This window comes from Mobula hypostoma, chromosome 2, assembly GCF_963921235.1.
Source record: "Mobula hypostoma chromosome 2, sMobHyp1.1, whole genome shotgun sequence".
Lineage (NCBI taxonomy): Eukaryota > Metazoa > Chordata > Chondrichthyes > Myliobatiformes > Myliobatidae > Mobula > Mobula hypostoma.
Genome location: NC_086098.1, coordinates 166,903,112 through 166,919,646, shown reverse-complemented (window position 1 = coordinate 166,919,646; position 16,535 = coordinate 166,903,112). Strand labels below are relative to the sequence as shown.

General features: G+C 46.2%; 1 protein-coding gene across 2 annotated transcripts in view; it reads left to right on the top strand.

The window, feature by feature from the left end:
- Positions 1 to 870: 870 nt before the first annotated feature.
- The window catches only part of angpt4 (angiopoietin 4), a 107,596-nt gene continuing 91,931 nt past the window's right edge, over positions 871 to 16,535 (top strand). The window contains exon 1 of one of the 2 annotated variants that reach the window (XM_063041025.1): positions 871 to 1,152. In XM_063041025.1, coding sequence (XP_062897095.1) covers positions 871 to 1,152 — 282 coding nt within the window. The remainder of the gene's footprint in view (positions 1,153 to 16,535) is intronic. The other variant, XM_063041026.1, reaches the window with a different exon arrangement.

The following is a 16,535-nucleotide window of genomic DNA, read 5'->3' as shown; positions in this document are numbered from 1 at the left end:
GCCCCCCAACTCCGCTCCCCCCTCCCCGCCAGAGCCGTCGGGTCGACGGGCGGGATGACAGCACCCGCCGGGGGTCGATCTAGACCTTAGATCAATATCGCAGCTCGACTCCAGCGACCGCGTGTCCGAGTGGTGCAGGGAACGAGAGATAGATAGAGAGAGAGAGAGAGAGAGAGAGAGAGAGAGAGAGAGAGAGAATAGGCAGACAGCAGATAAGTAGAGAGGCAGAAGGGAAAGAGAGAGGGGCAAATAGAGAGAAAGGGATTGACAGAGGGATAACTAAAAGGAGGGATAGAAGGGAAAAATAGAGAAAGGGAGAGTGAAAAATAGAGAGATAGGTAGAGAGAGGAGGGTAGAGGGGAGGAACAAATTAGAGACGGGCAGATGGCAGAAGAGAGGTAAAGAAGAGAGAGAACTAGAAAGAAGAAGCGAGAGAAAGGACATAAATAAAGAGACAGCAATGGTGAGACAGAAAGAGGAAGACAGACAGAGATAGAAACAGAAAGAGAAACAAAAACAATCTGAAAGAAGGAGCAGAGAGGGGCGGAAAGAGTAAAAAGAGTGACGGGGGGGTGTGGAGAGAGAGTATGTAAACGCGAGAGCGGGGGCGTGAGCGGAGATGAGGATCACGGGCATCAACAGAGAATTGTGCCGGCGTTGGGACGGGGGGTTCAGTGCCGGGGACGTCTGGGGTTCAGTGTCCAGAGTTCAGTGTCTTGTCTGCGGGTTCAGTTTCTGTTATGGGGGTTCAGCTACGGCACTAGAGCGCAGTGTCTGGCGCTCGTTGCCGGGGTGACAGCTAGACCGGGGGGTGGGGGTGGGTGCGAGAGGGCCATAAGGTGGGTGCGCGCCGTCAGGGACAGGGACAGGATGAGGTTGCGCGCTCTCGCACTGCCGCTGCTGGTCGCCTGGATGCTCGTGTCCGGGTACGGGGCCAAACGGCGGGGGGCGGCGGGGCGGGCCCACCGGGGGCAGCGTGGCCACTGCAGCTTCACCTTCCTGCTGCCCGGCGTTGAAGCGTGCGGGGCGGCCGACGGGCCCGGCGCCAACTCCCTGCAACGGGACGCCGTGACTGGCAAGGCAGACAGCTCGGCGCAGACCCTCCGGCGGCTGGAGACGGCAACAGGGAACAACACGCAGTGGCTGCAGAAGGTAAGGATCCATAATGCCCACGGTGATATCTATCACTTCAGGGCGACATCCATTACCTACCCGGGGTGATACCCACCGCCTACCCAGGATGGCATCTATCACCTTACCAGAGTGACACCCGTTCCTGCAGAGTGACAACCACCTACTACCCAGGATAGCACCCAACACCTACCCAGCATCCGGCGAACACCCAATAACTGGCCCGAAATGCTGAAGGAGGTCAGTCTCAGGGTCAGGTCGAGAAGTTAGGCAGCTGGCGGGCGCGGGGGAGGGGTGTTGGTGGTGGGGGTGCGGTGGGGGGGGGTCATATGGAGAGTCAGGAAGTCAGGATAGGTGAAGGCGGATGGAAACCTCCCCTGAATGGCCCGCAGCGAATCTCCCTGACCTTAACAAACCCACAGCTTCCTCCGGTTTCCACCCTGATTCCGCGGGTCCCTCCTCGACACCCCCCCCCCACCGACACCCCACACCGTGGTTGACTCTCTGATCCTCCGCTTTCCTCCCGTTCTGTTCCCCTGTGGTCTAATCCGGTTCATTCCCAGACCACCCAAGGGCGCTCGGGAGCAGGGGATCCACTTGGTGTCTCGAGTATGTTTCCCATCCCATGAGCTAGTGGCAGACCTGTGCCTTAACATTTTCCTAAATTTTGTTATGTGTCTTCATATGCCTGCAGGAAAATGATTCTCGAAGTGGTGCATGATCACACATCTACTTTGATGATAAATTTACCTTGATCTGTGCACTTTTTCCAAAGTCCTTATCATTTTTGATGAACAAGAGAATTACCAGACGCAGATTTAAAATGAATAATTCAAGTTCAAGTTTATTGTCGTTCAAGCGTGTATGTGTGTACAACGACGTTTCTCCGGACCAAGGTGCACAACGCAGTACAAATAAAAACACCGCACAACACGTGAAGTAGTATTACCACAAATAATAAAACATATTCGAGAAGACTGACATTTAGCATCGGGCGCATTTATGACACAAGTTAAAAAGTAAACAGTGTAACTAACGCTTCTGGTACTTGGTACGTGATGAGACCTGGGCGGCGGTAGGGAGTTCAGCCGTCTCATAGCCTGGCGGAAGAAGCTGTTTGCGAACGCAACCTGAATTGCCTGTTGCGGAAGAGATGAGAAATTCCCCACCGCCCCTGCCTGTAGGAAGTGAGTCCTCACATCTCTGCTTCTCTTAAGTTCAGCCCGAGACTCGTCTCCCGCTCTCCCCGACCAGCGGAAATAGTTTCTCCATGCGTTTGCCCATCAATTCACTTAGATGACTTGGAAACTGCAATCCCTTTAACCTTTTAATTCCAGAGCATTTCCTTTCCTCATAACTTCATGGCTGGAGCCCGAGGTCTGTTCTGGTAAATCGTCAAAGCCTGGTGTCTCCCTCGGGAGCACGGTGCGAGACTTCGTGACTTTACTTTCTGACTCAGTCGGTCAGGTAGGATGCTGGATGAAATGACAATCACAATCAGAATCAGGTTTATTATCACTATCGTGAAATTTATTGTCTTGCGCCAGCAGTACTATGCAAGACAATAGTTACAGCTATATAAAACCCTGGTCAGACCGCACTTGGAGTACTGTGTTCAGTTCCGGTCACCTCACTACAGGAAGGATGTGGATACTATAGAGAGAGTGCAGAGGAGATTGACAAGGATGCTGCCTGGTTTGGAGGGAGTACCTTATGAGAACAGGTTGAGTGAACTCGGCCTTTTCTCCTTGGAGTGACAGAGGATGAGAGATGACTTGATGGAGGTGTATAGGATGATGAGAGGTATTGATCATGTGGATAGTCAGAGGCCTTTTCCCAGGGCTGAAATGGCTAACACGAGAGGGCACAGTTTTAAAGTGCTTGGAAATAGATACTCAGGGGATGTCAGGGGTAGGTTTTTCACATAGAGAGTGGTGGGTGCGTGGAATGCACTGCCAGCGGCGGTGGTGGAAGCGGATACAATAGGAGCCTCTAAGATAGGTGGACCTCGGGCTCCAGCCATGAAGTTATGAGGAAAGGAAATTCTCTGGAATTAAAAGGTTAAAGGAATTGCAGTTTCCAAGTCATGTAAGTGAATTGATGGACAAACAAATGGAGCTTAGAAAAGGGGGCTATGTAGGGTAATTCTTGGCAGTCTCTAGAGTAGGTTAGATAGTCAGCACGATATTGTAGGCCGAAGGGCCTGTAATGTGCTGTAGGTTTCTAAGTTCTATGTTCTAAGACATAAGATAAGCAATAAATTACAAACACAGGAGATTCTTCAGATGCTGGAAATCCAGAGCAACACATAGAAAATGCTGGAGGAACTCAACAGCATCTATCAAGAGGAATAAAACAGTTGGCGTTTTGAGTCGAGACCCTCCATTAGGTCTCGATCCAAAATGTTAACTGTTTGTTTATTCCTCTCCATAGACGCTGCCTGACCTGCTGAGTTTCTCCAACATTTTGTGTGTGTTAATATCAGTTACAGAAATGGGTTAGAAGTCTGATGGCGGGGTGTATGTTTCTCTCTTGTAACTCATGAAGAATATCGCCCTTCACGAAAGTCTTTTCTTTTATATTTAAACTGGAGTGATGTTCTCTGAAGACATTGATGTCTCCCGCATCTCAGTAGCTCTAGTTCCCATCAAAAGGGGCCCATTCAACTCCGGCTTCCCATTTAAACTGGCCCCGCAGGGCGCAGTTTCATCCAAGATCAGTGGTAAGGCAACCCCGTGAGGGAGACGTGTCCGGTTCAGATTCCTCGGCCGTGAAATCTGATGTGGAGAGTGAAGAAGGCTACTTTGCGCAGGTCAACGTGACCACGGGCTGAAAGCCACCGCCAGCACCCTCTGTGGTAAACATTCTCCCACTTTCCCCAAGTACTTCTTTTGGCAAAAGAATAAATCAAGGAAGGTAGTGCACCCATGGCTGACAAGAGAAATTAGGGATAGTATCAATTCCAAAGAAGAAGCATACAAATTAGCCAGAGAAAGTGGCTCACCTGAGGACTGGGAGAAATTCAGAGTTCAGCAGAGGAGGACAAAGGGCTTAATTAGGAAAGGGAAAAAAGATTATGAGAGAAAACTGGCAGGGAACATAAAAACAGACTGTAAAAGCTTTTATAGATATGTAAAAAGGAAAAGACTGGTAAAGACAAATGTAGGTCCCCTGCAGATAGAAACAGGTGAATTGATTGTGGGGAGCAAGGACATGGCAGACCAATTGAATAATTACTTTGGTTCTGTCTTTACTAAGGAGGACATAAATAATCTTCCAGAAATAGTAGGGGACAGAGGGTCCAGTGAGATGGAGGAACTGAGCAAAATACATGTTAGTAGGGAAGTGGTGTTAGGTAAATTGAAGGGATTGAAGGCAGATAAATCCCCAGGGCCAGATGGTCTGCATCCTAGAGTGCTTAAGGAAGTAGCCCAAGAAATAGTGGATGCATTAGTGATAATTTTTCAAAACTCGTTAGATTCTGGACTAGTTCCTGAGGATTGGAGGGTGGCTAATGTAACCCCACTTTTTAAAAAAGGAGGGAGAGAGAAACCGGGGAATTATAGACCGGTTAGCCTAACATTGGTGGTGGGGAAACTGCTGGAGTCAGTTATCAAGGATGTGATAACAGCACATTTGGAAAGCGGTGAAATGATCGGACAAAGTCAGCATGGATTTGTGAAAGGAAAATCATGTCTGACGAATCTCATAGAATTTTTTGAGGATGTAACTAGTAGAGTGGATAGGGGAGAACCAGTGGATGTGGTATATTTGGATTTTCAAAAGGCTTTTGACAAGGTCCCACACAGGAGATCAGTGTGCAAACTTAAAGCACACGGTATTGGGGGTAAGGTATTGGTGTGGGTGGAGAATTGGTTAGCAGACAGGAAGCAAAGAGTGGGAATAAACGGGACCTTTTCAGAATGGCAGGCGGTGACTAGTGGGGTACCGCAAGGCTCAGTGCTGGGACCCCAGTTGTTTACAATATATATTAATGATTTGGATGAGGGAATTAAATGCAGCATCTCCAAGTTTGCGGATGACACGAAGCTGGGTGGCAGTGTTAGCAGTGAGGAGGATGCTAAGAGGATGCAGGGTGACTTGGATAGGTTGGGTGAGTGGGCAAATTCATGGCAGATGCAATTTAATGTGGATAAATGTGAAGTTATCCACTTTGGTGGCAAAAATAGGAAAACAGATTATTATCTGAATGGTGGCCGATTAGGAAAAGGGGAGGTGCAACGAGACCTGGGTGTCATTATACACCAGTCATTGAAAGTGGGCATGCAGGTACAGCAGGCGGTGAAAAAGGCGAATGGTATGCTGGCATTTATAGCGAGAGGATTCGAGTACAGGAGCAGGGAGGTACTACTGCAGTTGTACAAGGCCTTGGTGAAACCACACCTGGAGTATTGTGTGCAGTTTTGGTCCCCTAATCTGAGGAAAGACATCCTTGCCATAGAGGGAGTACAAAGAAGGTTCACCAGATTGATTCCTGGGATGGCAGGACTTTCATATGAAGAAAGACTGGATGAACTGGGCTTGTACTCATTGGAATTTAGAAGATTGAGGGGGGATCTGATTGAAACGTATAAAATCCTAAAGGGATTGGACAGGCTAGATGCAGGAAGATTGTTCCCGATGTTGGGGAAGTCCAGAACGAGGGGCCACAGTTTGCGGATAGAGGGGAAGCCTTTTAGGACCGAGATTAGGAAAAACTTCTTCACACAGAGAGTGGTGAATCTGTGGATTTCTCTGCCACAGGAAACAGTTGAGGCCAGTTCATTGGCTATATTTAAGAGGGAGTTAGATATGGCCCTTGTGGCTACGGGGGGCAGGGGGTATGGAGGGAAGGCTGGGGCGGGGTTCTGAGTTGGATGATCAGCCATGGTCATAATAAATGGCGGTGCAGGCTCAAAGGGCCGAATGGCCTACTCCTGCACCTTTTTTCTATGTTTCTATGTTTCTATTACTTCAGCTGGATAATATAAGTGCCAGACAGTGTTTGAATTCGGATCAAAAACTGTCCAGGCGGGGGCTTCCTTTATCTAAAGCTGCACAAATACAGACCGTCCTTAATTTTCTCAAAGAACACTTTCAAAATGTTGGCGGAACCCAGTGCGTCAGGGTAAAGCTATGGAGGGGAATCAAGAGTGGAAATTTCAGGCTGAGACCCTTCATCAGGACTGGAAAGGAAGTGTGGAAGAAGTGGAGAAATGAATACACGCTGGCAGTGGTAGGTGAGACCAGGTGAGGGAGAAGATGGGTGATTGGGGCGGTGGTGGTGAAGTAAGAAGCTGTGAGGTGATAGGCAGAAAAGGTAAATAGCTGAAGAAGGAATCTGATAGGAGAGGACAGTGGACCATGGGAGAAAGGGAAGGAGAAAGGGGTACTAGAGGTGGGATGGGCAGGTGAGGGGAAGGGAAGGGGTGAGAGAGAAACCAGAGTACATGATTGTGTAATGGTTATTTCCTGTACACAAGTCTAAAGGAGAACAAAATAATTGTTACCCAGATCTGATGCAGCACAAAATAAACACAATAAGATAAAGAACACAAAATAATTAAACACATAATAATTATGAATCCACAGGATAACTTATATTTATGGATTGATTGTATGTCCCTAAAGTGACAGCAGGCACAGGGGCGTCTGTAGATAAGGTGACTCTGATGAGAAATGATAAAGTAATGGTGGAGTTAATGGGTGGAGGTGTTGATCAGCCTTCCTGCTTGGGGAAAGGAACTGTTTTTAAGTCTGGTTGTCCTGACGTGGATACTACATAGCCTCCTCCCTGATGGGAGTGGGACACACAGTCGTGAGCATCATAAGTGGAATTTTTATGATGTTAGTGGCCCGTTTCTGGCACCTTTCTGCATTTATGTCCTTGAGAGTAGGTAGGCTGGTGCCAGTGAAGCATTGAGGAGTTTTGACTACCCATTGTAGAGCTTTCCTGTCCACCGCAGTGCAGTTTCCATACCACACCGTGAAGCAGCTTCTTAGGATGCTCTCTACTGCACTTCTGTAGAATGATGTGAGTATGGATGTGTAAAGTCCAGCTCTCTTCAGCCTCCTCAGAAGGTAGAGGGGTTGGTGAGCTTTGTTCACTGTGTAGGATGTGTTCTGGGACCATGAGACGTTGTGTGTGATGTGTTCTCCCAGGAGTTTGAAACTGTTCACAGTTTTCGCTACTGTGTGGCTGATGTAAAGAGGGGTGTGAGTGATGCAAGTTCTCCTGAGGTCAGTAACCATCTCCTTTGTCTTGTTGACATGAAAGAGGTTATTTTCCTGACACCAGGCCTCAAGTTCTTCCTCCTCCTCTCAGTACTCCATCTCATCGTTGTTGGTGACTGGAAAAAGAGAGAAGGGGGAGGGGGAGAAATTACCAGAAGTTGAATAGACATTCATGCTGTCATGTTGGGGGCTACCCATACAGAATATGAGGTGTTGCTCCTCCAACCTGAGAGTGGCCCCATCGTAGCACAAATGCCATGGATTAATGTGTCAAAATGGGAATGGGGATGGGCCGTAAAATGATTAGCCACTAGGAAATCCTGCTTGTTTCAGATATATCAAAGCAAGAGAGATTGAGAGAGAAACAGGGAGAGTGGTTGTTTTTAGAGGATTACAGAAACCAAGCTGCAACTTTACTGCTGATCCCATCGTCCAGCCTACTGTTCCAGAGGTAGCAATTGGCAATAGCAGCTGGTGAAGGCGGGGGTACAGTTGTAAATCAGCGAATTGGTTTATTGTCACATGTACCAAGGTAGAGTGAATAACCTGTCCTACATAACGTAAGTATAGATCATTTCATTACAACAGTGTGTTAGGGTAGTACTGGGTAAAAAAATAACAGAATGCAGCATAAAGTGTTACAGTTACACTGAAAGTGCAGTGCAGGGAGACAATAAGGTGCAAGGCCATACTGCAGTAGAGTGTGAAGGCAGGGTCCATTTTATGATACAAAGGTTGCACATTTGGTCTCAGATTATTGTTGCTGCATGCTTGGGATCTCTGTGGCTGTGTTTTCTCAGCCTTGACAGTGTCTGGGGGCTGGTGATGAACAGACATATCACAGATATCTGGTTTAATCACTTCCCCATGATGTCTAGACACAGTGATGACACCATTACAACTTCCAGACCCTCCCTGGGTCTCTCTGCACAGATATATTGTACTGTGGGTGTTTTAGTAGCTGGGGTTAATCAGTGCCGTGCAACCCTTGACCCCAGCAACATGCCTTGTTTACAAAATCTCCTTCCTTTGCTAAAGTGAGAGAGGTGGGACATCAAGTAGGCAGATGACCAATAATGGAGGGAACTGGATGTGTGGTCATTAGGATGGACAGGCTGGGTGACCAATAGCAAAGTCAGATTAGCTCCAGGCAGCGGAGCATTGATGCCACGAGGCACACTTTCATTTATAATGCCTTTATTATAACACCAACATCCCAGCCCCGAACAGGAGGGTTGGCAATATGAAGCTGACAGAGACTTGCACAACAGAATATTTAGAACATAGAACACTACAGCACAGTACAGGCCCTACAGCCCACAATGTTGTGCTGACCTCTTAACCCACTCTAAAATCATTCTAACCCTTTCCTCGCACATTGTTCTCCATTTTTCTTTCATCCAAGTGCCTATCTAAGAGTCTCTTAAATGCCCCCAACATATCTGCCTCTGCCATCATCCCTAGCAGTGTGTACCCACCACTCTCAGTGTAACAACCTACCTCTGAGATCCGCCTTATACTTTCCTCTAATCACCTTAAAATTGTGCCTTCTCATATTCGCCATTTACGTTCTGGGAAAAAGTTTCTGTCTCTCCACTTGATCTGTGCCTCTTAGCATCACGTACACCTGTGTTAAGTCACCTCTCATCCTCTCTCCCTCCAAATGGAAAAGCCATTGCTCAGTCAATGTCTCCTCATAAAACATGCTCTCTAATCCGGGCAACGTCCTGGTAAATCTCCTTTGCACCCCCTCTAAAGCCTGCACATCCTTCCTAAACTGAAACACAATTTCCCAAGTGTGGTCTAACCAGGATTTTATAGAGTTGCAATATTACCTTGTGGCTCTCGAACACAGTCCCCCAACTACTGAATGACAATAAACCATACGCCTTCTTAACTACTCTATCAACTTGCCTGGCAATTTTGAGAGAGCTATGGACGTGAACGTCAAGATCCCTTTGCTCCTCAACACTGTTAAGAATCCTGTCATTCACCTTGTACTCTGCCTTCAAGTTTGACCATCCAAGGAGAGGTATTTCACACTTTTCTGGGTTGAACTCGCACAATATTAAAATACTACAGATGTTGGGAATCTGAGATAAAGGCAGAAAATGGTAGTGACAAAGCAGGTCAGACAGCATCTGCGGAGGAGGAAACTGAGTCATTGTTTCACATCATCGACCTCTCCCCTCTCCTCGGCAATGTTTACTGATGAGTTGCTAGGATAGGTGACCAAAAGGTTTGCTCAAAGAGAAACATTTTAAGGTGTAACTTAAGTCATCTCTGCTCTCATAATTATATGTGCTATATGAGCTGTCTGCTGGGTGCTGTGTTTTGCACCTTGGCCCCGAAGGGACACTATTTCATTGGGCTGTATTCATGGGTATGGTTGAATAACAATTAAACTTGAACTTGAACTTAAGGAGGAAATGGAGCTACATGGACGTGAATGGAGTTCCGGAGTTCAGTACCACAGTGGCCAATCAATCACGGAGGGGTATTTCTGGGGGTAATAAGAGAGAAGGGCATGAGAAGTTATCGTGAATTATAAAGTCATCGAGTAATCAAAGTTGTTTGCCATTGTTTTCTTCTGGGCAGCATCTTTACAAGATGGGTGGCCCCAGCCATTATTAATACTCTTCAGAGATTGTCTGCCTGGCATCAGACATAAACCGGGACTTGTAAATGCACCATCTACTCATACGAACATCCACCATCTACTCTCATGGCTTCACATGCCCCTGACTGGGGTCTAAACAGGTGCTACACCTGGCCCAAGGGTGACCTGCAGGCTAGTGGAGGAAAGGAACACCTTACACCTTACACCTTTTTCCCAGAACGTAAAGACGTATCTCCACCCCGCCACCCTCGTAGAGTAATACAGCACAGAAACAGGCCCTTTGGCCCAACTGGTCCATGCTGACCACAGCATCCTCCCTGAGTGTCCAAATTGCCCCAGTTCAACCCATATCCCTCCAAGCCCCTCCCCTTCATGTACCTCTCCAAATGCCTCTTAAATGTTGCAAATGTACCCACCTCGACCACTTCCTCTGGCAGCTCATTCCAGATACTGACCATCCTCAAGGTAATAGAGTTACCTCTCTGGTCTCTTTTAAATCTCTCCCCTCTTATCTTTCATCTGTGCATTTTGACTCCCCACCCTGGGGAAAAAGATTGTGACTGTCCACCTTATCCGTACCCCTCATGATTTTATAAACTTCTATGAGATCACTCTGCATTCTCCGACACTCCAAGAAATAAAGATCCAGTGTGGCCAACCTCTCCCTATAACTCAATTCCTCCAGCCCAGGCAGCCTCATTGTAGATCTCTTCTGTACCCTCTCCAGCTTGACCATGTCTTTCCTATAATGGGGTTCATTGAAACAGGTTGAATCTGCTGTTCGTTATTTTTGGAGTTCCATAAAATCATCAGATATAGGAGCAGTATGGTGGAATACATAAAATTACTATATATTTTATAATAATAATATACAATAAATAAACAAATAGTGCAAAAAGAAAGCAAATCATCAGGTAGTGCTCATGGGTTCATGGTCTGTCCAGAGAGCCAATGGTAGTGGGGAAGAAGCTGTTCCTGCAATGTTGAGTGTGTTACAAGACCATACCACATTGGAGCAAGATTAGGCCATTCAGCCCATCGAGTCTTCCGCCATTCCATCATGGCAGATCCCGGATCCCACTCAATCCTATACACCTGCCTTCTCGCCATATCCTTTGATGCCCTGACTGATCAGGAAACTATCAACTTCCGCCTTAAATATACCCACAGTCTTGGCCTCCATTGTAGTCTGTGGCAGAGAATCCTACAGATTTACTGCTCTCTGGCTAAAAAAATTCCTCCTTACCTCAGTTCTGAAGGGTTGTCCCTCAATTTTGAGGCTTTGCCCTCTAGTTCTGGATACCCCCACCACAGGAAACATCCTCTCCACATCCGCCCTATCTAATCCTTTCAAAATTCAGTAGGTTTCAATAAGATCCCAACACATTCTTCAAAATTCCAGTGAGTACAGACCCAAAGCTGTCAAATGCTCCTCATATGTTAGCCCCTTCATTCCTGGAATCATCCTCATGAACGTCCTCTGGACTCTCTCCAATGACAACACATCCTTTCTGAGATATGGGGCCCAAAACTGTTGGAAATATTCTAAGTGCAGCCTGACCAATGTCTTATAAAGGCTCAGTGTTATCTCCCTGCTTTTATATTCTATACTCCTTGAAATAAATTTTAACATTTCTTCTCCCAAGCCATCATGCTCCTGAATACCCAGAGCCTGGCTTGACACCAACCGACTATACCTTCTACTGTGCCTATTGTCTTGTTTATTATTTACTATTATTTATTGTAGTGCCTGCACCGTTTTGTGCACTTTATGCAGTCCTGAATAGGACTGTAGTCTACTGTAGTTTTAGTGTTTTTTCTTATGTAGTTCAGTGTAGTTTTTGTATTGTTTCATATAGCACCATGGTCCCGGAAAACGTTGTCTCATTTTTACTATGTTCTGTACCAGCGGTTATGGTACAAATGACAATTAAAAGTGACTTGACTTGACTTGAACATTGCATTTGCCTTCTTTACCACTGAATCAACCCGTAAATTAACCTTCTGGGAGTCTTGCACAAGGACTCTTAAGTCCCTCTGCACCTCTGATGTTTGAACCTTCTCCCCATTTAAATAATTGTCTGCACAATTGTACCTTTTACCAGAATGCATTATCATACATTTCCAGACACTGTATTCCATCTGCCACTTTTTTGCACATTCTTCCAATTTGTCTAAGTCCTGCTGCCATCGTATTGCTTCCTTGGCACTACCTACTCCTCTACCTGTCTTTGTTTCATCCACAAACTTTGCCACAAAGCCATCAATTCCATTATCCAAATCGTTGACAAGCAATCTGAAAAGTAGTAGTCCCAATACTGACCCCTGGGGAACACCACTAGTTACTGGCAGCAAACCAGAAAAGGCCCCTTTTATTCCCACTTACTACCCCCTGACTGTCTGCCCTTCCTCTATCCATGCCAGTATCTTTCCTGTTACGCCATAGAATTTTATCTTGTTAAGCAGTCTCTTGTGTGGCACCTTATCAATGCATTCTGAAAATTCAAGTAAATGACATCCACTACCTCTCCTATGTCCACTCTGCTTGTTACTTCCTCAAAGAGTTCTAACAGATTTGTCAGGCAAGATTTCCATTTACAGAAGCTACGCTGACTTTGACTTACTTTATCCTTAGTCTCCAAGTACCCTGAAACCTCATCCTTAATAATAGACTCCAACACCTTCCCAACCACTGAGGTTAGGCTAACTGGCCTATAATTTCCTTTTTTTTTACTTCCTCCCTTCTTAAAGAATGGAGTGACATTTGTAATTTTCCAGTCTTCCAGGACCATGCCAGAATCAAGTGATTCTTGAAAGATCATGACCAGTGCATCCATTATCTCTTCAGCAACCTCTCTCAGGACTCTGGGAAGTAGTCCATCTGGTCCAGGTGACTTATCCACTTTAAGACCTTTCAGTTTGCCCAATACTTTTTCCTTTGTAATAGCAATGGCACTCACTCCTGCTCCCTGACAAATGCTGACCTCTAGCGCACTGCTAGTGTCTTCCATAGTGAGGACAGATGAAAAGTACCCATTAAGTTCATTTGCCATTTCTTTGTCTCCCATTACAACCTCACCAGCAGCCTTTTCCAGAGGTCCAATATCAACTCTCACCTCCCTTTCACTCTTTATATAACTGAAAAATCTTTTGGTATCCTGCTTTATATTATTGGCCAGTTTGTCCTCATATTTCATCTTTTCCGTTCTTATAGCTTTTTTAGTTACCTTTCGTTGGATTTTAAAAGCTTCCCAATCATCCAACTTCCCACTCACTTTTGCTATCTTATATGCCTTTTCCTTGACTTTTATGCAGTCCTCTGTCAGCCACGGTTACCTACCCCTGCCATTTGAGAACTTCTTCCACTGTGGGACACATCTATCCTGTGCCTTGTGAACTATTCCCAGAAACTTCAGCCATCTCTGCTCTGCTGTCATCCCCACCAGTATCCTCCTCCTCCAATCCACAGAACATTGAACATAGAAATCTACAGCACATTACAGGCCCTTCGGCCCACAATGTTGTGCCGACCATGTGACCTATTCTAGAAACTGCCTAGAATTTCCCTAGCACATAGCATTCTATTTTTCTAAGCTTCATGTAGCTATCTAACAAGCTCTTAAAAGACACTATTGTATCAACTTCCACCACCGTCGCCAGCACCCATCACTCTCTTTGTGAAAAACTTACCCCTGACAATCCCTCAGTACCTATTTCCAAGCACCTTAAAACTATGCCCCCTCGTGTTAGCCATTTCAGCTTTGGGAAAAAGCCTCTGGTTATCCAAACAATCAATGCCTTTCGTCATCTTATACACCTCTATCAGGTCACCTCTCATCCTCCGTCGCTCCAAGGAGAAAAGGCCAAGTTCACTCAATCCACCCGGTCAAGCTCCTCTCTCAAGCCTCTGTAATTCACTTTATTCCATTGCAATACAGATACATATGAGTTATGCTCCTCCCTCTCAAATCGTAATATGAATTCAATCATATTATCATCACTGCCTCCTAAGGGTTCCTTTACATTAAGTTCCCTAATAAGATCTGGGTTATTGCACAACACTCAATCTAAGACAGCCTTTCCCCAAGCAGGCTCAAGCACAAGCTGCTCTAAAAAGCCATCTCATAGGCATTCAACAAATTCCCTCTCTTGTGATCCGACACCAACCTGATTTTCCCAATCCCTCTGTAGCTCCTGCCTATCACTTCCTCACTCTCCCTAACAAGCCGAAGGTCATCAAGCTGCAGCTCCAGTTCCCTAATTTGGTCTCTAAGGAGCTGCAGCTCGATGCACCTGGTGCAGATGTGGCCATCAGGGAGGCAGAATACTGGCTCTGTACACGTACCCCCTATTCTCTCAAGATTTAAGTAAGAAATAAGGAATGAACTAACCTAGCCTCCGCCTGTTCTCACCAAAGCCCTGTTTGAGACAAAGTCTTACTACTCTGCCTCAGACTACTCCGACTGCTCCCACGATGAACACTCCACTAGGCAGTATCTCTGGGTTTCCCGTCAAAAATCTTTGTCGGACCTGTGTGGGAGTGTTCCCGTTACGTCTGCACAGTACTGTACTCCAATCAGCGAGGCTCCTGTACCTCTTCCTTGGTGGTAACAGTGACAAGAATATTTGAAGCAGGTGGGAGCCTCTGCCTGCAACAGTGGGAGATTAAAGAGGTGTTTGAACACTCCAGCCAGTTGGTTGGCACAGGTTTCTGGTGGCCTGCCAGGTACACATCAGAACCCTGGCAAGCCACACGGTCACAGGCAAAGCTCACAAGGTCAGGGTCGAACCAGTGACTCTGGCAGTGACTCTAATGCTGGTGCCACTGTGCTGTCCATATTGTCCAGTGAGTGTTAAATGAAATGAAGTAGAATAAAGCACACCCAGTACCTTATTCTCCATAATGTCTGCCATCTCCAAAAGGACCCTACCACCAAACATATCTTTACTTTCCCATACAACTTCCCACTCTCATATTTCTGCAAGGATTGCTCTCTCCGTGAATCCTTTGTCCATTTGCCCCTCCCCGCTAATCTCCTTCCTGGCACTTATCCTGCTACACCTGTCCATACACCTCCTCCCATTCAGGACCCCTCCCCAGACAGTCCTTCCAGGGGACGAAACACTTCTTCTGTTAGTCTGGTGGAGTCATCTACTGTATCTGGTGCTCCCAGTGTGGCCTCTTCTACATCAGTGGGAGATAGTGCAGACTGGGTGACTTTTGTCGAACACCTTCGCTCCATCCACACCAACAAGATTTCCTGGTGGCTTATTATTTTAATTCCAGTTCCCATTCTCTACGTATACAAGGTACAATTTTTCTCTGTATCTTGGTACATGTGACAGTAATAAACCAACTCACCAATTTACAACTGTACCCCCACCCTCAGTTGCTGTTGTCACCATGGTGAAGCCCTTATTACTGCCAGAACAGTTAACCAGGTGTAGTCTCTCACTCTCTCTCCCCCCAATTTCTCTCTCTCTCTTTCTCTCCATCTCTCTCTCTCACTCTCTCTCCCCCATCTCTCTCTGTCTCTCTCTCTCTCTCCCCCATCTCTCTCTCTCTCACTCACTCTCCCTCCTCCTCTCTCTCCTTCTCTCCCTTGCTTTGCAACATCCTTAACATGCAGTATTTCTTTAACTCTACTCCCCATTCCCATTCCAACTTGGAATTTCCCGCCTGCTTCGAAACTTCTTCTCATTACTACCATCAGGGAGCCTGAAGACATACACCCAACAATCCAGGAACAGCTTCTTCCCCTCCGCCATCAGATTTCTGAACAGCCCATGAACAGGAAGCATGGTAGCATGTCGGTTAGCACAATGCTTTACAGTACAGGCAACCTGAGTTCAATTCCTCCCCATGCCCGTAAGGAGTTTGTATGTTCTCCCCGTCAACGTGTAGCTTTCCTCCGGGTGCTCCAGTTTTCTCCCACAGTCCAAAGACGTACCACCCGTTTGCTTAGCTGGTCATTGTGAGTTGTCTCATGATTAGACTGGGGTTAAATTGGGGGTTGCTGGGCAGCGCAGCTCGAAGAGCCAGAAGAACCTGTTTTGCGCTCTGTCTCAATAAACAGATGCATAAACCCATAAACACTGCTCTCCTTCTTCACTAATCTTTTCACATTTTTCTGTTGGATAATTGTTTCTGAGTGGGCCCTTGGGATAATTTGTTATGTTTATAAGACCTTAGGACAAAATGGGTGTTGTCATTAGTACTAAGTGTAACCATATGCATTTAAATCAATTGTTAAAACAAACCTTTAAATGATAATTGCTATCCGTTCACTAAATCAATGTGCCCACATAGGCTCAATCATAGCAGCCCCTTGGCAATTCATGTTCAATTAATTTTGGACCACTCTGCTTTTTAGCTTAGTTTAGCAATCACAACAACGATAATCTACTAATAGAAATTGCCTGGAACATTACTGGAGAAGAAAGGATAAATATCAACTGGTCTCTGCCCTACAGACTGGTGTAACCTCTTCAGCAGGGGTACCCAACCGAGGATCTACGGACCCCTTGCTTAATGGTATTGGTCCATGAC